The sequence below is a fragment of the Pleurodeles waltl genome, chromosome 7, assembly GCF_031143425.1.
Source record: "Pleurodeles waltl isolate 20211129_DDA chromosome 7, aPleWal1.hap1.20221129, whole genome shotgun sequence".
NCBI lineage: Eukaryota > Metazoa > Chordata > Amphibia > Caudata > Salamandridae > Pleurodeles > Pleurodeles waltl.
Window position 1 is genome coordinate 1,265,877,938 of NC_090446.1, and position 22,812 is coordinate 1,265,900,749.

The following is a 22,812-nucleotide window of genomic DNA, read 5'->3' on the forward strand; positions in this document are numbered from 1 at the left end:
TAAGTACCCATGGTACCCACTACAAACCAGGCCACCCTCCTACATTGGAGGTGCAGTGGTGGGATAAGTACTTGCAATTGCTTTACCACTTTGTTACCTGTGCTTTTCACAAGAAAAGTTTGCTCCAATACTTAGAGCATATATAATATATACTCAGAAACAATTGTCTAACTTTCTAAAACTTCTTTAAAGTTTGCAAAAGTTTTACAAGGTTCTGAAAATGTTTCTCTTTTCTCTAAAAAGTTAGCTCTGTTATTCTACTAACGTTTTACTCACTACCTACTCCTAGAGTTATCAAAACTACCTATGAGAATCTAAACTTTAAAAGTTTGAGAGGTCTCTGCATTGAAAGTTTAGGGATTGGGACAAACCCCAATAAGGAGTTCCTCTTAAATCTTCTCCTCCAGGATGACCAGGGACTCAGCACTGGTCCAAATCAGACTAGGGAAGAGGTAGAGGGTGACTCCAACCAGGAGTGCTCAGAGGAACAAGATGACAGTCCTGGGGAGGGTCCTTCCATAGACTTATCTGTCAACAAGCCCCCTAGTATAACTGGTAGTGGGAAGGGTTCACACTCAAGTAGGGCTCCATTCACCCCTAGAGGCCAGGTCACTAGAGTGGCCCCTGTTAGCGATAGGTCTGCTTCTGCACACTCTCATGTTACCTCTGTTTCAAAGGCTTCACATAATTCTAATCCTGAGGACCAGTCCCAAGAGAGGGAACTCAGAAACTGAGGTTAGAGGAGGCCAGACTGAGGCTAATGCAGCAACAGTTGGCCTTAAACAGGGAATCCATGTCTGTGGAGAAAGAGAGGCAGGGTTTGGGGTTAGTTCCCCATGGTGGCAGCAGCAGGTTTAGGAATACAAATGTTAGGGAACCTTCATTTGATTCTAGGAATCTGTACACATTTGTCCCTCCTTACAAGGATGGTGATGACATCAACAAGTGGTTTGCTGCACTTGAGAGGGCCTGAAAAGTTCAGAGGGTCCCTCATGTACAGTGGGCTGCTATCCTTTGGTTATCCTTCTCTGGCAAAGGTAGAGACAGACTTCTGATTGTCAGAGAGCATGATGCAGATAACTACCAAATTCTTAAAAATGCACTCTTGGATGGTCTGGGCTTAACCACTGAACAGTATAGACTTAAGTTCAGAGAGACCTGAAAGGAGTCATCACAGGATTGGACAGACATTGTAGACTGTTCTGTGAAGGCCCTAGAAGGTTGGTTACATGGCAGTAAGGTGACTGATTACAAAAGCCTATAAAACCTGATTCTGAGAAAGCATATCTTAAATAATTGCATGTCTGACTTGTTGCATCAGTATCTTGTGGACTCAGATCTGACCTCTCCCCAAGATTTGGGAAAGAAGGCAGACAAATGGGTCAGAAAAAGGGTGAGCAGAAAAGCTCATGCAGGGTCAGTCAAGTGCTGGTGCAGCCCTGCAAAACATAGACTAGATAAGTGCTCCCATGTAATTAAGTTGTACAGCCCCTGCACATCAGTGACAATACTGCCCCTCATCCAACCATCCAGTGATCTGTAAAAAATAATCCACACATTCTAAGCCGGTATGTGAATCAATTTTCTAACTTCCTCTAATTGATCCCTTTATTTTTCAGGATTGTGACCATACCTAGTAAGAAAGGCTTCCTTTATGTCAAAATAGGTGAGGTTGTACCCCTTACCCTGAGCTAACAAGGTGTCTCTCCCCTCCTCTGTGAAGTGGTTCCACAATCCTGCTCCCTAACTCTTCTCAGGGACTCCATTCATGTGGATGGATGTTTCATATCCCTGAAAGCACCTCTGGATATCATCTCCCTTCTTGTACTCCCTTTGTACATTTTTGGGAATGTGGATTATTCTATCTGAGTGGACTGAGGTATTGCTGCCACTATCAATGCTGTACATACTCCTCTGATCCAGCTCTTTTACTGTTAGCTCATGGGCTAAAAGCATCTTCCTTTCCTCCATTTTTAATCTTGCAAATTATATCTGATGTCTCCTTGTTTTTCTCCTGTCCCCAGCTCCTCTGAGGTCAGACACTTGGAAACACTACTGCTGCCTGGCCCATGGGATACCTCCTTCCTGCACCCTCAGCACATATTCCATTGGATTTGGCTCCATGGTCACCCCAGTTGAATCCTCAGAATGTCCACTGGCATTTCTGGCTGCTACCCAGGCCCTCAGCACCTTTTGTAGCTCCTCCTTCCTGGTGAGGCCTCTAACTTGGAATTTGAGGCTTTTGCAAGCTGACTTAAGTTCCTTCACGGTGTAGGTTTTTAACCTATACTCCTCAAAAAACAAATCCAGGGATGTAACTGATGATGCTCTTGACTGAGACATGATGTAATAGGAAATTAAATTTGAATTCAAAACCAAAAATAGATCAAAGGAAAAATCAAAACCAAAAAGCCGTATGTGGTAAGTAGTGGTCTATGATATGGTAGTAGTATACACCAATCACTGTAGGTCAAGTGCAAATGTAAGTCCTATCCTCACCGCTGACAACCAATATTAGAAATGGGGTGTCTAGTTGGCAATGGTGTACACCCTGTCCAAATTTGTGACCTTCACTCTAGTCAGGGTAAGGGAGATAGCTCAGATAACTCCTGTTCACCCAATTGGTAGCTTGGCACAAGCAGTTAGGCTTATCTCAGAAGCAAGGATATAAGCATTTGCACATAACACACAGTAATACACTGAAAACACTACAAAAAGACACCCCACCAGTTTTTAAAAAATAGCCAATATTTATTGGTGTAAAACAAGACCCACACAAAAAAATCCAACATACAGTAATAGAGTTGTGAATTTTTAAAGCTGGTGTGGCTATTCTGGTAGCTACCCCCTTTCCAGGTAAAGTAACCCAAGCTGACATTCTGGCAGATTACTGTCACTTAGCATTAGACTACATTCACACACTTTCATGGTGGCTACACTATATGCGCCTAATGACCATCAAGAGGCCTATATATTAGAGGTCTTAGACAAGGTAATGGTCACTGCAGATAAGGCTGTGCTCATTGGTGGGGAGTTTAACTTAGTGCCAGACATCAATCTGGATCGATCACTGCAGCGAGTGGGACAGACAGGGGCAATTTCAGAGCAGAGTTTGGAGACATTAGCGTATTAAGGGCTAACAGATGTCTGGCAGCATTACCATCCCACAGAGAGAGATTACTCTTTTTGTTCTGCAGCTCGGAAGGCATATGCACGCATTGATCTATAACTAACCACACCACAATTTTTGCAATCTGTCACACAAGTAGACCTAGGTACAGTGGCACTCTTGGACCACGCCCCACTCCATATAACTACATCCTCTCCTGGCCCAGCCTACCAATGGCACACTTGGTATCTCAACCTCCGACTCCTCACTAGTGAAACACACATCTCTGGATTGACTGGTGCCATCACCGAATACTTAGAGCATGATTACCCTGACACACCTATAGCAGTGCTCTGGGATGCGTTAAAATCAGTCCTTCGCAGCCGGCTAATTGCAATAGTGACCCGTCTTAACAGAGACCGGAGAGAAAAAGGGGCTGCAATTGAACAGCAGATAAAATGACTAGAAGTGGAAAACAAACAATTGGGATCCCACAAAATATGCAGCCAATTGAACACAGCACACAAACAACTACGGCCACTGTACATGGATAGAGCAACATATACTCTGATCTGTACTAAATGAAAGTACTATATGGGGAGCAACAAAGCAGGCCATCTTTTGGTATGTCGCTTACGGGCCCAGACAACACGAGAAAGGGTGGAGGCATTGATGGGACAGCGAGGAGGGCGCATCGACCACAATCACCAAATTATTCAAGCTCTTGAACAATTCTATGCCCAACTTTACACCGTTGACCACTTAGTAGAAGAGGACTATACGTCCTACCTGGAACAATTACCATTAGAGAGACTGCCTACTATAGATGCTAGGCAATTGGATAAGGAAATTTGGTCGTTGCCTTCATTGATGGAAGAACTAGAGGTCTTTGGAAAGGCTTCTTGGTTTAAAGTACGCCTACAAAAATCACAGATCCTAAATTTAACAATTACTGCAGCTTTCCACTCACATCTCCCCTCTCACTCCAACTATAAGTAATACAGACTTCCCCCTGCATGTCAGGGTTCTAGCTACTCATTGTGGCAACAGGCAAATTGATAAGAATTAGCGATTTGTTTGATGAATCAGGCTTACTCACCTTTGCCCAACTTCAACATCACTATGGTCTGCTGGAAGCTGCCTGGTGGCAGTACCTCACTATTGGTCATTGGGTTACACAGTCCTATAGTAAGCCTCACGTGAGCCGTCCCCTGCTCTCATCTGAGAAATGGCTCCCAACTAGAAGCTCTGACAAGCGTATTCTTTCCGACATATACACCTTCCTCAACAAAACACAACCCTCTTTAAAATCATCAGCACAACGACGATGGGAGAAGGATTGCGATCGCTCCTTTACAACTCGGGAGTGGGTGGATATTTTTAAACAGGCTTCTTCTTCAGCCCGAAGTGTTGCAGGGCTGGAAGCCTTGCTAAAAATTGTGCATTATTGGTATTACATGCCAGCAAGAGTGTCTAGATGGAGGAGGGATGGGGAGGCATGCTGTTGGAGGGGGTGCGCACAGGAAGAGACACTGATCCACCTCCTTTGGAGATGCCTGAAGCTCCATCGCTACTGGACTGAGGTCCTGGATACCCTTGACAAGATGTATAATATACAGATGCCTAGGTTTCCGAGTTATATCCTCCTGGCTTTACCAGATATCTTACACTACCCATTGAAATCATTGCAGGGACAGGCCATCACACTAGCCCTCTGTGCAGGTAAGCAGGTGTTACTAGCACGATGAGGCACATACACTATACCTACACACTTAGACTGGCTGCACAGACTGTGGGATCTATTAAGCACAGAGAAATTAACTACCACAGCTAAGCAAAGACTCCACAAATTTGACAAAACAGGGGGACCTTGTTTGTCATGCCGCTCACAAGAATTTGTAGAACTTACATGCCCCATTTACCTACGGGTACTCCAGCTTATTCCCACGAATCCAGTATCAGCTTAGCTCTACATATATCAGATGAGGACCCTGGATATCCACATGCTATGACGTGCACATTATCAACACGGAGATAGGCATCAGCTCTACAGCATAGATACCCTCTCCTCCACCTTTTCTATCCCTCACTAATGTTCCTCATTTGTTATTGTTCCTCCCTGGGCTACGGTTGTAGGTGAGTGTTTTGTATTGTCATCCAATTTTTACAAAATCAATAAAAAGATTTAAACCTAAAGATGTGAATTTTGCAGAAATTAACTTAAAAATACAGATCCTTGAAATCAATAGCTCCGTCTGGGGCTATCACGGCATCATAAACAACAAATCCAACAGTTCAGGCCGACAGTGGGGTCATGGGCCAACTACGGTGTCGGGAAGACCTGCAAACAGTACCTTGGAAATGCAGGGCGTCATGATCCTTGGGATGATATCTAGAGTGTAGTGTCGCTGGTGAGGGCGGGCCTCAGTTCAAAGAGTCGGTGCAGGGGTCGTTGTGCTCTTGAAGTCACACACATTGCAGATCAAACTCCAGGCTGATGATGAAGTCAGGAGCGCTGGCATTGATGGCCTCTGGACTGTGGTGCGAAGCTGCGCAAAGCAATGTGCGGTGCCCACAGGTCACGTGTAGGCCCGGTGACATCATCCTGCGTTGTTGGTGAGACCAGGGCTGTAGTGGGAATCAGAGTGGTGCAACGTGTGGTGTCTCCAGGTTGTGGTGCAGGCAGCAGTGTTGTAGTTGCTGGAGCACTGTTGCCGGTAGGCCCAAGGTGACGGTACGACACAGGGCGAGCTCTTTGCAGCATTTACAGGTTGCGGTGAAGTAAGGGATGTCTGTTGACGATGCTTGAGTTGATGGCGCTGGCGCTGGCGTCGGTGAAGCAGAGCCGCAGTGCTTGATGGAGCAATGCTTTGTGTACCTCATGAGCGGTGTCCTGAGGGAACATTGCAGGTAGCAGCGTTAATCTCAGCATAAAGCGGCGTTAATAGGGATACCAAGGCTGAGGTGTGAGCAAGGTGATGCTGAATGCAGGGCCCACAGGTCACAGTGCAAGCAGCAGCTCGGTGACGTCATCTAGGGATGGCATTGGTAAGACCAGGGTTGCGGTGTGAAGCGGAGCACGGCTCCGTGGGGTGTCATCAGGTCATGGTGCAGGCAGAGGCATTGTTGATGGTATTCTGTTGGTTTTTCTTCTGTTGCAGCACAAAACACACAGTTCCTAGTGCTGTAGGCAGATGAATATGAAGTCTTTGATATCCGTGAGACTTTCAAGGGGAGGCAAGCTCTACTTCCAGCCCTTGGAGAAACTTCACAAGCATGATACACAGCAAAGTCCAGTCTGTGTCCTCTTTAAGGCAGAAGCAGCAACTGCCGGCAAACCCAGCAAAGCACACACAGCAAAGGGGCAGGACTCCTCCTCCAGCTCTTCAGCTCTTCAGCTCTTCTCCTTGGCAGAGGTTCCTCTTGATCCAGAAGTGTTCTAAAAGTCTGGGGTTTTAGGTCTACTACTTACACCTATTCCTGCCTTTGAAGTAGGAAAACTTCAAAGGAAAGTCTGTTGTTGACAAGGTCCTGCCTTATCCAGGCTTGGCCCCTGGCACACACCGGGGTTGGAGACTGCATTGTGTGAGGACAGGCACAGGCTTGTCAGGTGCTGGTGTCAGCTCCTCCCTCCTGACTCTAGCCCAGGAGACTCATCAGGATATACAGGACACTCCCCAGCTCCCTTTGTCACTGTCTAGAGGGAATTCACAAGCAGCCCAACTGTTAGTCTGACCCAGACGTTGATTCCACAAGCAGGCAGAGGCACAGAATGGTTAAGCAAGAAAATGGCCACTTTCTAAAAGTGGCATTTTCAAACTGACAATCTAAAAACCAACTTCATCAAAAGATGTATTTTTAAATAGTGATTTCAGAGACCCCAAACTCCATTTCTCTATCTACTCCCAAAGGGAAAATGTACCTAAAAGATATTTAAAGGCAGTCCCCATGTTAACCTATGTGAGAGATAGGCCTTGCAATAGTGAAAACCTAATTTGGCTGTATTTCACTATTAGGACATGTAAAACACACCAGTACATGTTCTACCTTTTAAATACACTGCACCCTGCCCATGGGGCTACCAAGAGCCTACCTTAGGGGTGAATTACATGTAGTAAAAGTGAAGGTTTGGCCCTGGCAAGTGGGCACACTTGCAAGGACAAATTGGTAGTGCAAGACTGCACACACACTGCAGTGGCCGGTCTGAGGCCTGTTTACTGGGCTACTCATGTGGGTGGCACAATCAGTGCTGCAGGCCCATTAGTAGCATTTGTTTTACGTGCCCTGGGCACACATGGAACACTTTACTAGTGTCTTACTAGTAAATCAAATATGCCAATCATGGGTAAAGCAATCACCAATACGATTTATACAGGGAGCACTTGCACTTCAGCACTGATCTGCTGTGGTAAAGTGTGCAGAGACAATAAACCAGCAAAAAACAAGTCTAGCATACCATAAAAACAGGAGGTCAGGAGGCAAAAAGACAGGAGAAACACACCAAACCAAAAGATGCCAGGTCTAACACAGTCCATCTTCCAAGCCAGAAGTAAAAATCTTGGGAGTTATATTGGACAGCAATCTGACTATGGGGCTCAGGCTAGAAAGCTGGCTTTCAGTAGTTTGAGCCTTTTAAACGCCCTTGGGAAAATGCTGAGTTGGCTACCATTATCTGCTTGGAGAGTGGCTGTTCAAGGCCTGGTATTTTCCCACCTTGACTATGGAAAATTCCTATAGCTGGGAAGTCCAATTTCAGTTGTCCAAAAACTTCAGGTAATTCAAAATGCAGCAGCTCAAATCCTTTTAGGCATCCCCAAATATCAGATTTCAAAATTTTGAAAGACAAAAAACTAATGAACCTGACACCTTGGCAGTTTCCTCCCATGGTGAGAGAGTCATCTTTATTTTTTTCTTTTGGGGACTGCCAGAGATTCTCGGGTGGCCCTGAACAGAAAACAAAATACATCAAACCACCCTCTCTAATTGGGTAAATAGTCTGATATACTTGAGATACAAGGAATGTGAACTCGGAGAAGTCTACTGTCGCTCGTTTACCTCCATCTCTGTGTTGGCAGACATTTCTAGACTGACATACAATGTGAAATGCCTCATTAATATTTATGAGGCATGAGTTTTTGTGACCCTCCATGCATATCCATTTTGCACTACAATTGCACATTAGTGCAGGAAAGATTGCAAAAAGGTCTGGTGACTTGTTTCCTCCTGCATTCAGAACCTTCTCAAGTTTATGTTCTACAGGAGTCTTTGGTCATGATTCTACTTTTGGTAGTTAGACTGCAGCTGTGGCCATGGTGCAGCAATAAATTCACCTGTGCCATGCTCGCACGAGAGACAGAGATGTTGTTCTTACCATTTGTGAAGGATGTGTATTACCACTTTCCACAAATTCACATTGCTGACGGGCATTATTGAACATGGTATGACACCTCAAAATTCAAGGTTAAAACGAGGACAAAAAGTCATATGCAAATTGCATTTGTGGCATGCCCAGTCATGCATAAGGGCCCAGAAAGCTGGATATAAATATTCAGGAAACTGAAAATGTGTGAAATATGAGTTTCAATGCTTTCATTGCGCTAGTATGTATACTTTTGAAAATACTTAAAATTAAATATCCTGTTCAACTTTGACTGAAACTTAATTCAAAGAAGCTAAAAGTGAAATGATTCCTATGCCTCCTCATTCATTATTCATCAGTGTTGTATCTCTTTTGTCTTTAGATATCAGAAGCTACTGAAAGCCTTCTTGGAATCTGCTGATAGGTTCTTCATGATTGGGCACAGGGTGATATATTATGTTTACACAGACCAACCACAGAAGGTGGAGTGCATCTCGATTCATAAGGATAGAGAATGTAAGATTTACAAAACTTCATCGTATGTCTCTAAAGCAAGAATTGTCATGCAAAGAATGGAAATTCTGCACCTGGACATCAAGAGGAAGCTCATTGATGTGCACTATTTAGTGTGTGCTGACGTCGATCTTGTTTTCCAAAATGATGTGGGTGTAGAAATTTTGGGTGATCTTGTTGCTACATTACATCCTTGGTTCTACAGAGCTAACCGAGATAGCTTCACTTATGAGCGAAGCCCGTTATCACAAGCCTATATTCCAATTGATGAAGGAGATTTCTATTATCAGGCCAATTTCTTTGCTGGCACAGTTCAGGAAATTTATCGCCTGACCAAATCCTGTGACAAAGCCATCAAAATTGATGATTCAAATGGAATTGTTGCAGTTTTCCATGATGAGAGCCATTTTAACAAGTATTTACTTTACCATAAGCCTACAAAGATCCTTTCCCCAGAATATATCTGGAACTGGGGTGTTCATAAATCATCAGAAATAAAAACTGTTCGAATTATTCATGGTGAAAAAAATATGTAAAACATTTGTTTTCTACCTGTGAGTAATTTGTTTCTTGATTTATTGAAAGTACTTGTATGCTTCACACTACCCACTTTAGAACTCTTGATGCTTTTGGATCACAGCAAAACTCGGATGGGACAGATTTTAGGAAGTAAGATATTCAAAGCGACCTGATTTGCAAATTGCTGCATTTGTGATCTTAAGAACTTAAGAAGCAGGTGCCATATTTCTACTGACAAATAAACATATCTATGAATGGTTTTTTTCAGTGAATGTATATATATATATATATATATATAGAGAGAGAGAGAGAGATAGATAGATAGATATGTATGAATTTCACTGACAAAAACTCGGTAAATGAGACTCCTAAACAAGTAATCACTCAACCAAATGTGTGAACTAGCCTTCTACACCAGAAGATGGAAAGAGACGCGGAAGGGGAGCACAACTGAACTCGGCTTAGACGGTCCTGAAGGTTTCAGGTTTAAAAAACCACATGATGGCAACAAAACATTTAGGATGCCCACTATACATAGAATGATGGTACAAGCCCTAGAAAAGCACCATGAGATGTGTCTCGTACAGTAATTTACGGACTGTTACAAGGACTGAAAGGAATGTCACATATCAAATTGTCCAGCCCCGAGGATGACCATTGTGAAAAAAAGCCCCCAACAAGCAGGAGTGAGGGTGACCTGTCTCTAACCCAAAGACGGGATAAGGCTGCTAATTAAACACGCCACCCCTCCTTGGGCCATTACACTAAAGATAAAGGAGATTTATGCATTTGATTTAAAGGACTATTGTTTGTTGCACACTTTTGTATGCCTTTTCTGATTATATGATGCATATATTTAAGACTTTTAAGTATATATGTCCTTGTGATACTGTGATGTTATTTTAATTTCCTTATGATATAGGTATTTTACTTTTTGTGGGAAAAGATTTTGTCTTTTTTTGTATAAGGTATGTCAAGAATATATGTTGTTTTCAAAAGGATACACTAACAGGTCATTACGTAAAATACATGACTGCTCATTTTCTTATTGTATTATAAAAAAAGGGGAGAATAAAAGCCCTTCACAAGTAGGTAGGGCAAAGAACATTTTTTAAGGTATTACACGTGACAAGATATTCATATCCAGAGTAAGTATGAGGTACATGAAATTATTTGGAACAGTCTATGATTGTTGGGGGTAAATTGGGTTTGAAATCATTACTGGGATCCCAGCACCCTAGTCTTGGACTGGGTCAAACTACTTACAGCATTTAAAAGGGAGCAGACACTCGCACAGAGGCCATAACAACAACTTCAACTAAACCTAATCCAGCAAGGGGCAAGATCAGTCCCCTCTAAGGCAACTAAAGAGATGGGGCGGGACAGAAATGAAGAGGGTTAGGATGGAGAAACAGCTGAAGAATAACATTGATCCTTCAACCCAAGTTCACACAGCTCAAAAGGAGGTCCCCTTTTAGGGTATCATATTGTTCCCACAAAGGCACTCCTCACCTAAGCCATCTAAAAAAATATAGGGGAATGCAGAGAGCGCCTCTCAAGACAAGGAGCAGAGGAAGCACAATTCCACCAGGGAGAACACTGGGACACCTACTCCACCAAGGAAGGAGGAGGATTCTCCCAAAGCACACCTAGCAGGAAACAAGCACCCCACTCACTGACATGGCCCAATTTGGACCACAGGTAACGACCCCCAACAACTATATATGGTAAAGAAAAGATGGACAAGTAGACCAATCAAAGGTGTAACTCTGCTGTAAAAGGCAGTATTACAATCATAGTAGGCCAACAACCTCAACCACCACAAGTCCTCGGAACCAATACAAAACTAAGTGACATGGGCATAAAAAGTGACCAAAGAAGACAGGCCAAGCAATACACATGTCACGGTCTGCACGTCTCCTACAGCTGTAGGCTGCTGTACTCGGAACACCTGGTTTCTTACTGGTTCTGGATTGGCCAAGATAAGGGCGACCCCTTCCGGTAGCCACGCTGCTGCCGACTAGAAAATGACAAGTCAGACTGTACCCTCCAGAAGGAGTCCCAGAGCAAAAACCCCAAATATGGGGAAAAACCTCTACAACAGGAACTCCTGAAAAAGAGGGAAACAACTTAGGAAAAAGACAATATAAAAGTCAATTTCGCAGGAAAAAATAGGAAGAAGCAGGCAAGAAAAACTGGAGACAGGGCCAAGAGTCACCACAAAGACGGAAGTGTTTGCAAGGCAAAGAAAGAATGAACTGCAGTGCTTATATACCATCAGACAGGAAGTGACAAACAGGAAGAAAGCACAACACCATCTTGGATTGGGAAAAGCTACAAAGAAAAGAATAGGAAAAAAGCCCGAGTAAAAAAGGAAGGAAGCAATGCATGCTGGGAAAGAAACCACACACAGAAGAGGACAACATGGCCAACCAGGAAAAAAGAAGATAAAAGAAGAAAAATGAAGAACAGAAGAAAAAGAAGAAAGATAGGAAAAAGGAGAAACGGAAGTCATGAAGGCTACCAGGGGCCGCAGCGTGACCCAGAGCCCGGGGTGGGACTCCCACGCCACACCATGGCTTAAAATGCCAGGCAAGGCCCAAAAAACGGGCTGCAGTTGTTCCGGCATCTCAAAATACGGGCCGCCGACCCGACCGCGGTCTGCACAGGGGACGCCACGGCATTCCACAGCGTCACAGTAGGCCTCCTCCCTGAGGCCCGAGCTTGTCGGGAAACGAAGGAAAAAACTGCAAATCAAGCAGGGTGCATGGACTGAAGATGCATCCTCCCAAGAACAGTCACTGATGGGATAGCCTTTCCAGTGGATCAGGAATTGTAGACGGTTTCGGAACATGCAGGAATCACAGATCTCCTGAGCCTCATATTCAGGATGGCCATCCACAGAAAGAGGAGGAAGACATTGGAAGTGCGTATGATGAGGATGAGGGACAAAAGGCTTGAGCTGTGAGACATGAAAAACTGGATGTACCTTCCAAGTCTGTGGTAAACGAAGTTGAACAGCAACTGGATTCAATAAGTGAAGGAACCGAAAAGGTCCATAATAGCAGGGTTTGAATTTATTCTGGGATAGATGAAAAGGCATAAATTTAGAAGAAAGACAAATTTTGTCTCCACGCCGGTAAGATGGTGGAGCCCGACGACGGGCATCAGCAACTCTTTTCATATATCGTTATGAGGCTAAAATATTGGTACAAATCATGTCCTGAATGTGGCAGAGTCGCCGAGCAAATAAGGTAACCACAGGAACTGTAGATGGTTCAGGAGTTATTATAGGAAAGGTCTTGGGATGGAAACAGTAGGTGTAAAAAAGAAGGTGTTGATCCCGTTGCACTTTGAACTGTGTTGTATTAGGGAAACTCAGCTAAAGGAGGAAAGTCAGACCAGTTACTTTGAGTGGCATTACAGAAACAGCGTAAATACTGTTGGAGTTCCTGATTGAGGCGTTCAGTCTGACAGTTAATCTGGGTATGGAATCCTGATGAAAGGGCGATATCTATGTGTAATGATGTACAAAAAACCTTCCAAAAACGTGATCCATATTGAGGTCCCCGATCTGAAATGATTACTTGTGGAAGTCCATGTAGACGAAATATATCTTGCATGAAAATATGTCTAATTTCTTTAGCAGTAGACAATTTCTTCAAAGCTGTGAAATGCGAGATCTTGGTAAATAAATCAATGGTTACCATAATGACATGATTCCATGAAGAACATGGTAAAGAACATAAAAAAATCTGTAGACAGTGTGTGCCATGGAATTGATGGAACAGGCAAAAGCATCAATAATCCTGCCGGCTTAGTCCGGGTTGTCTTGGTCTGAGTACATATAGGGCATGAAGTTATGTAGGATTCAGCATCGGTTTTTAAGTGTAGGCCACCAGAAGGACAGCAGGAGCAATTCCTGTGCCTTCTTGATTCCGCGATGTCCAGCAACAGGAGAATTGTGACATATCTGTAAAGCCTCGGTTTGAACTTTCTTGGTCAGTAGGAATAAAGACTTTTGATGATAATAGTATTCCTGGTTCTTTCGAATTTGAGGAGTTAGAGCATTCCATTCTGCAAGTGGAAGATATTGGTATTCTGATTTTACACAATCAAGAAAAGATTTGGCAACACCGATGATTCAACTTTGTTCTATTATATTCGGAAAGGAAGTGATAGCACTTTCTGGATAGCGACGAGATAAGGCATCAGCCACAAGGTTCTGGGATCCAGGAATATAGGTTACCACAGAGTCATATTGACTGAAGATGAAAGCCCATCTTGCCTGCCTGCTATTTCAACATTGAAAATTTCAGAGGCTTTGTAAATTCCGATGATCCGTTCTTGCTTCAAAAGGTTTCTTGGTACCCATTAGGAAAAGCCTCCATTCCTTACAGGCTGCCTTCAGAGCAAGTAATTCCCGTTCCAATACAGAATAATTGCATTCAGACTCTGTCAGCATGTGGGATAAATAAAAGACAGGATGTTCCAAGCCATCATCATCTTGTTCTTCAAGTAATACAGCTCCCATAGCTCTCTCGAATGCGTCTGTAACCACTATGAATTACTTAGTTGTATCTGGATGCCGTGAAATTGGAGCTTGAGTAAAGGCACGTTTTAGATTTTGAAAGGCCATTTCTGATTCTTCTGTCAAAAAAAATCCCTTCTTAAGGTTTTCTCCTTTGATGGTCTGGGTAATAAAACTTTGTTGATGAGCAAAGTCTTGTATGAATTGCCGATAGAAGTTGGAGAGACCTAGGAAGCATTGCGTTTCCTTAATAGAAGAGGGAGAGGGCAAGACCAAAATGGCTTGTGCCTTGCTAGAGCCATGGCTATTCCGGTTTGATTGATGCGAAAACCAAGATACTATACTTCTGTCTTGTTGAATGTACATTTCTCGTGTTTGCAGTATAGCTGGTTCTGTCTGAATCTTTCTAAAACCTGAAGGACATGTTTAGTATGTTGTTCAGGAGTGCAAGAGTATACTAGAATGTCACCGAGATATATTACAACACTTTGAGTCAATAGATTGGAGAACACAGAGTCCATGAATCATTGGTATATGGAGGGAGCATTAGTTAAGCCTAAAGGCATAACTCTGTATTCATAATGGCCCAATGGGGTACGGAAATCTGTTTTCCATTCATATCCTTCCTTGATACTCAAAAGATGATAGGTACCCTTCAGATCCAATTTGGTAAATATCCTAGCACCTTGGACCGCTTCCAGTAAATCCCTAATTAGGGGTAAGGGATGTCAATCCTTGATGGTTTTCTTGTTCAATCTGCGAAAGTCAACACAGGGACGCAGATATTTTGATTTCTTCGGAACAAAAACAAAAAAAGTCCCACCAGATGAAGAGGGGGCGATCAAACCATTCTGTAAGTCATTATTTAGGTATTTCTTAAGTACATTCTTTTCTTGCTCAGACAAAGAATACATCCGTCCAAGCGTTACCACTTTCCCCAGAATCAAAGGAATGGCGCAGTCATAAGCCCGATGTGGGGGTAAAACGGGCTTTCCAGGCTTCTGAACTACATCACAGTATTCTTGATAACAACTTGGTACTCCCTAGATCATGTTAATTGTGCAACACACTTCTTTGGGAGAAAGGATTAGACCTTTAGGGGACCATTAAGAGTTCGTAGAGTAACAGTTTTGTTGACAAAACTGGAATGATATGTTCTTGTTTCCCAATTAATGTATGGATTGTTCAGAGTTAGCCAGGGAATACCCAATGTCATGGTATGATTAGGAGCGGATATCAGATCAAAGTTAATGTGTTCCTGGTGATTTCCAAATTGCAGACAAAGGGTAGGTGTGGTATCAACCACTGATCCCGAGGTTAGTAGGGAGCCATCAACTGTGTCGACATGTTCTGGCATCTCGGTTGTAACACAAGGTATTCATTTTTCTTTGGCCCAAGTCTCACCCAAATATGTACCGCTTGCTTCACAATCCAATAACACAAATACATTTTCTTCTTCATTATGTGGACACTATAGGATAACTGACAGTGTAAACACAGCTGTGGTATTCTCTTTAGAGGAACATATAGAATGTATTTCAACTCCTCCTGTCCCGTTCCTCCTCACAGTGGGATGGGAGTTGGCGTTTCAAATAGGTCTGGAAGGACGGATAGGACACATTGGAATCAAGCAACCAGCATTGCCACAATAGAGACAAAGGCACTTTCATTGTCTGTTTTCCCCTCTCGGTTTCAGATAAAGGTCCACAAACTAGATCTACCTGCATAGGTTCTTCTTCTGTAGATTTATTGGTCTCTGGACGGACTTCGTCAGGACGACATACTGTGCAACGAGGTATTCTGGACTGGAACTGCAATCGAGTCTTCCACCTTTCCATCTTACGTTCTCGTAAACGATACTCTATGTTTAATGCTTGATCCATCAGTTCTTTCAGGGATTCTAGTTGAGTAGAATGCACCAATTCATATTTTATTTTTTCTCATAGTCCTCGACGGAAGAGTGTTACACAAATATGTCCACCCAAGTGATTTCATCTGCTAACTCTTTAAATCGGTTATGTATTGCAGTACATCCTGATTACCTTGCTTTATATCGCATAATGCTTCTTCAGCAGCAGCCTCCAGCCTGGGTTGTTCAAACATCTGTTTAAAGACCTTAATGAAGGCAGGATAATAAGACAATATAGGATCTTCCGTGAATACCAAGGCAGGTCTCCCAAGCTAGAGCTGGGCTAGACAAGGCACTGATCAAATAGCCCACCTGGGTCTTGTCATGTGAAAATTGGAAGAGTCGAAATGCAAAAAAGACCGTCAATGAGTCAAGAAATTCCTTTACTTTGTGAGGATATCAAGAATATTGTGGTGTTGAGGTAGACACAGGGGGTATATCAGTGGTCCGAGAAACCAAGTCTTGCTGTAGTGCAGTGTTTTCAGCACGAAGTTGTTGCAATTCCTGGGCTTGTTGCTGCACAGAATGAAGCATGGATTATGCTCTCTCTTCAACATCTTCAGGTGGTTCCTCCATGAATCTGGAGCAACTCTGAATCCTTTGGCGTTGCAATCTGTCACGGTCTGCACGTCTCTTACCGCTGTAGGCTGCAGTACTCAGAAGAACACCTGGTTTCCTACTGGTTCTGGATTGGCCAAGATAAGGGCGACCCATTCCAGTAGCCACAGGATTGCCGACTAGAAGACGCCAAGGCAGACCGTACCCTCCAGAAGGAGTCCCAGAGGAAAAACCCAAAATATGGGAAAAAACTTCTACCCCAGGAACTCCTGAAAAAGAGGAAAGAAATTGAGAAAAAAGCAATATAAAAGTCAATTCCACAGGAAAAAATAGGAAAAAGCATGCAAGAAAAACTGAAGACAGGGGCGAGGGTCACCTCCAAGACGGATGTGTTTGAAACGCAAGGAAAGAAAGAACTGCAGTGCTTATATACCATCAGGCAGGAAGTAAAAAACAGGAAGAATGCACAATACCATATTGGATTGGAAAAAGCCATATAAAACTTAATAGGAAAAAAGCCACAGTAAAAAAGGAAAGAAGCAATGCATGCTGGGAAAGAAACCACAGAGAGAAGAGGACAACATGGCCACCCAAGAAGAAAGAAGATAAAAGAAGAACATTAGAAGAAGAAGAAGAAGAAGAAGAAGAAAGGTAGGTAAAAGGAGAAAGGGAAGTAATGGAGGCTGCCAGGGGCCGTGGTGTGACCTGGAGCCCGAGATGGGACTCCTGGGCCACACCGTGGCTGAAAATGCGAGGCAAGGCCCAAAAAACGGGCTGCGGCGGTTCTGGCGTCCCACAATGGGGACTGGTGACCCGACCGCAGTCTGCAAAGGGGACGACCCGGCGTTCCGCGGCGTCACAACACAAGTCCCAGTAGTGTTAGGACACCCACAGGTGGGCATGAAGGCACAAGGAATCCAATTAAAACATGCCGCAGGTGTAACAAATTAGAGCAACGCTCAAACCTAACTCCCTAAGATGCATAATGGGGAAGGCAGAACAGTTGCAGATCACCTTATAATTGACATGCACGAATGGAGTTGAAAATGTCCTAGCAATAAGATGAAAAACCTCGTTCCTTCTATACACACACCTGAGATCTGGGAAAGCCAGCCCAGTAACAAAGTACCTCCTTAGGAAAATGGTGACAGAAGGCTACAAGGCCAAGATTAACAGAGAGTGAGCAAAGGACCACACCAAAGGTCAAGAGAAGACATAGCGCATGGCAAATCCCAGTCCTATGGTACTTATAGAGATGCCCACAGCAATTTCTACATCAGAAAACAAACAAGCATTTGCAATGCAACGTGTCTCGCATTTACTCGAGTTAGAGCAATTAGAGTTGTAAATTCCTAACTGGACTTTTCTTGCCACACAAATAGAAAAAAAAACGAGCGTGCTCACGCTATGTAAAACTTAGCGCGATCACACTGAAATTGAAATCTAAAACACGAGCATGATCGATCTATGTAAAACCCAGCGCGATTGTGCTGCATGAAAAAGATAAAGATAAAGTAGTGTAGAAACCAGGCTAAAAACATCGAGCCTCGTAAGTTTTCAGTAGTTGTCCGGTGCACTCGAGGAGGACTAAACACCAGAAAAGGCATGACGTATGCATGCCTTTCACTAATGAAAGCAAGCGGATTTTAAAAGGCAAGCCCACAAACCAATGAAAGTGATAGGCATGACATGGGCGTGGTTACAAGCTCAAAGAGAGATTAAAACGGAGTGCTTGTGCGCTTGACCCTGAAAAGGCAGTGGGCAGGAAGAACTGCAGTGTTAAACTGACCAAAAAGACCAAGGCCCAGATTTATGGGCTTTGTGGTGCAGGGCAGTGCAGCAAGGCACCTTGCTGTGCTGCCCTGTGTCACTGGGAAAGGGCAGGAATGCACAACATTTAAAGAATACTGAACATTCATGTCCTTTCTCCTGCACCGGGCGCCCCTTAGGGAGGCTGCCACCACCCCATGCACCCTTGCTCCATGGTGCAAGAATACCTGAATTGCATGCAGGATAGTTTTTGTGCAGTAAGGGGCACCTTCCTTAACAAAAAAACAATCCTGGGAGGCTTTTTTCTCTTTCTATGTGTGCTGCAAAATGCAGCACATGTACAAAGAGGAACAAACGTTGAGAAATAAAGATATTTCTACTTATGCCTGTCCTGTAGGGTCGTACCGTTTTGGCGCATTCCCAGGTTTACAAGTTCTTGTAAATCTAGGAATACATCAATATCTATGGAAGTTGCATGGTAGCACCCACGCAACACCCATGGAAACGCCTCCCTGGTCCAGAGTAATGTAACACAGAGATTTCCACAGCATTACATTACTCACGTTTTATGAAGCCACACAGGGCCACGCAAGTTGGCTTTACGTGGCTTCATAAATCTCACTTAAGATTTGCATCGCACTTGCACCGCGTTGCATGATGCAACAGCGACACAAAACCGGGTCATAAATATGGCCCCAAGTCTCCACACTACTATAAAAAGTAGTAGTAGCAGGGTGCATAGGGTAAAGGCCATACCCAAATAACCTCTTTCCCCCAGCACTCAGGAGCAAAACAAAATTATGAAGTATGTTAGGTGCTGAAAAAAATAGAGCAGGTTGAACTCCAAAGTACAAAACACTGCAATGAGGACGCAGCTAAAAAGATCACAAATGTATTATCTAGATGGATTCTCGATCTTTCAATTGTATGTGTGGGGGGAGGATTTCATATGTTAAAATGTCTATTCCCCACCTCTTTCACTTCTTATTTCTCAATGACCCCTGCAAATTACAGATAAACTTTATCACAAATAGAGAAATGAACATCTAATTTCATAGATCTTGCACTTCTACAGAGACAGCTCACTCTCTGGCTATGGTCTGTACCATGCAGACCACCAGCAAGCCTACTGGACAGAAAGCATCTCTCAGACAGGTGGCTACTAAGGCTTCCCCCAAGGGCACTCCTGTGACTGGCAGAGTGAAGAAGCCTCAAACCGTACTGGCCTGTGACTGTGGCTCTCCACAAGATCCACCTCTACCAGAGGTCCACTGAGCTGCTTATCTGCAAACTTCTCTTCCAGTGCTTGGGACAGGAGATCCTGCAGACTTCAAGACTGATTGGGGTTTACAAAGCTCGGAAGTCATGGTCATGCAAGAGGCCAGCAAGGCCTACCTGGTTGGGCTATTTGAAGACAGCAACATGTGCACCATTCACTTCAAGAGGTCTCGTTACAATGCAGAGTTTGATCCAGTTCAGGAACAGGGAGCTGAGATCACAGATGATACTGAAGACAAAAGATTCCCCCGACATCCATAGATTCACCAACTTCATTCTTATACCATGTATTTACTCTTTGTATATGTGTCCAGTTACTTGGCTCAGCTAACTTGTAACTTTACACCCATAGCCACAATTAACTCAGATGTATTCAATGCTTGAGTAAAAGGTAATTGAAATGAGCACTGCATGTAGTGACTGTTACTCTAGTTAGTCTTGTCACATGAAGAAATTCACGTGCACCATGCATATAATCACGAACCTTACATAACAGGGCATCAAGTAATCTGTGTACACTATACATAAATTCACATTCACATAACAGAAAAAGTACAATAGCATAAATCATAAAAGAGTCTTGCATCACGGTATCACAAAGACATATACAGCAAAAGTGTCCATTGTATGCCTCGTGAAATCAATCTATTATACAGAAAAAAACATAAACAAGTGCCCATTCCATATCATTCCTTCAATCAAATTCTCGACTTAACTTGTTTTTAACTGAAGAAATAAATGGTTGGGGCAGTCTTGATCGATCTTTGCTTTAGGTAATTAGAATGATAGTTCTTTGCATCAACCCTCCGTCAATGTGGGTCTCCCACCCTAAACCTACTTATCTATACTGACTGTAATAGATAGATTTATGAGCTCTCCAAATTATTTAAAAACGCTTCTAATTATATATCTACATAGAAAATATATACCATAATAATCTAGAACTTCATGATTTTTTGTCTCTGCGAGTGTTCTAATTTCTGAATTAACCTGGAAGTATCGGAGTACTTAAGGAGTTAGTACATGAAGGCCGTAATTTTTTTTCCGATTTTATTTTGAAGAGATCAGTGAAAACATAGTAACAAATACAGAGCCAATGTAATAATAATGACTGTTATGCTGTTTAACCTTTTAACAAATTAAACTGTTTGTAATTCATGTTTCTGTTACTCCTACCTGTCAGAATATTAGGAAGTCCTTTATGCATATGGAATAAAATATTTTGAAAAATGATATACGATTTTAAAGCAACACATAGTGGGATACTAAGGGAACCTTTCAATAAATGAGAAAAAGAGACAAGGCTTCAAATAAGTTATGATGGCGGAATCTCAGTTACTTATGACTTATTTCAGATGTTAACCTTAGTCAAATTAATTTTTACACAAGGTAGCCGACTAATCACTCTCCTAAGACCCTTAACAAATGCAAGTTTTTTTTTGCCAGTTTTACATGCCAAAAATATATCTGTAGATGTTGGTGGTATGGTGTGAGGTCATGTCCAGGTTACGCTTTGCTTGGGGAAAATATTTAGGTATATAAACTCCATAGTAACTGAAAAGATCACAGCTTCTGCCTCTATAATATTGGTGAGGATCAACTTGTAAACAAAGATAATATTTCTTTTTACAGTTTTATCTCTGTTTCGATCGCTAATTTTTCAGATTTGGAAATCGAAACATATACCTACGTTTACGAATTGGTCCGAGAAAAGGTATAAAGTCAAGTCTATAGAATCACTGCATGCTCTTAGGACTGATAAACAAATTAACTTCTCTTAAATCTGGAAGTGGCATTCTTCGTATAATAATTTTATTTCTCATTTTAAATAAATTTTTATATTCAATTATGTTTCACATGACTGTGTTTATAAATGCAATGATTAGCAAAGGCTATCTCTTCTTTTAGGTCGAGTAAGCAAGCACTTTCCGACTAGTTGTAATCTATCTGCGAAGCTTTTAACCACACCCATCTCACTCCCATCACTTTCACTCCTTTGTGGCTTGCCTTTCGAAAATCCCTTGATGTCATTGGTAAATGCTTCACATTTGTCCCACCTTGGGGCGATTTTGTTAGCGCTTTGCAGACTGACTCTGTTACATAGATAATTGCACCATATACCATATACTTCAGCATGGGCAAGTGTCTTTTTTTCCTCCCCTTCCTGCTCCATGATGGCCATTGCGCTCACAGCGCCAACAGCACAAACTCTATCTGTGGTATTGGAGCTCTGGTTTTTGTTTTACATTTAAATTCTGGTAAAACCCTGAACATACCACTCCTCCAGAGATAATCATGTTTTGGAATGTAATTGTAGAAACTTTGTCTTTTTTTTGGAAAGTAAAATGCACACTTTCATACAATATGAATAATCACGGAAGATGGCGTCACCCACATCATAGACTGCATTTTCATGGCATTTTAGCACTTTTATGCTGTAGAACCTTGAGTGATCGGAAATACTCTTCTTTTTACTTGCATTTGGGGTTTAAGATGTCCATTAGATATAGCCAGAGGTAAGCATTTTTTAACCAGTTTCAGTTTCTAAATAAAGTTATTTGTTGTGGTCACCGTACTTCCATTCTATTTCTGGTACTTTTTAGGGTTTTAAATTAGAGCAACATGTTGTGTGAATCGGCAACATAGCGTTACTTGCTAAATTGTAGCCACTAAAGGTCAATGTCGGATCATGGAACACACAAGCGGTTAACTTTCCCTTCTTTTGGTACTTCTGATATGCCTGTGTTTTTGTAACGCGTATTGGAAGTCTTTCCGATTTTAGATGCAGGGACTCAATTGTGGTTAGTTTTTATATGCTGTTATTTTGTGTCAAATGTTTTATTTCATATGTAATGTAATTTTAATAACTATTGCCCACTTCAAGCCCTGGGTTAATTTGTGACCATTGTATATTTAACAGCCAGTTAATGCGTACAAATTTGTGTACTAAAGTATTATAGTCCTCTTAAACATGGTATTGAACAAACACGCATTTGTGCATTATTTTTAAGGAAAACGCTATGTGTTCCTGAATTAAGTATGTACTACATTTGCACTAATTTCCAATGCGGTGGGTGATTGGTATTTATGACTAACAGTGTCTTAGTGGAGTATTGTAAGTGTTGTGGTAAAAGTGCACAGCATGGAGTGTGATGGTGATTGTACTTTAACATAACGTAACTGCAGCAACCTCGAGCGCCAGTCCTGCTATAAACCAAAACGTACCACAGCAAATGTGATGTAATGCAATTAATTTACAAATGTGA

The 22,812-nt window shown here is 42.5% G+C and overlaps 1 protein-coding gene across 3 annotated transcripts in view; it reads left to right on the forward strand.

Moving 5' to 3' along the window:
* Positions 1-22,532, forward strand: part of LOC138246152 (histo-blood group ABO system transferase-like) — a 384,171-nt gene extending 361,639 nt beyond the window's left edge. For all 3 annotated transcript variants that reach the window (XM_069200434.1, XM_069200432.1, XM_069200433.1), the window contains one exon: positions 8,851-22,532. In XM_069200434.1, the coding sequence (XP_069056535.1) occupies positions 8,851-9,517 (667 nt within the window). In that variant the 3' untranslated portion in view covers positions 9,518-22,532. The remainder of the gene's footprint in view (positions 1-8,850) is intronic.
* The last annotated feature ends 280 nt before the right edge of the window (positions 22,533-22,812 follow it).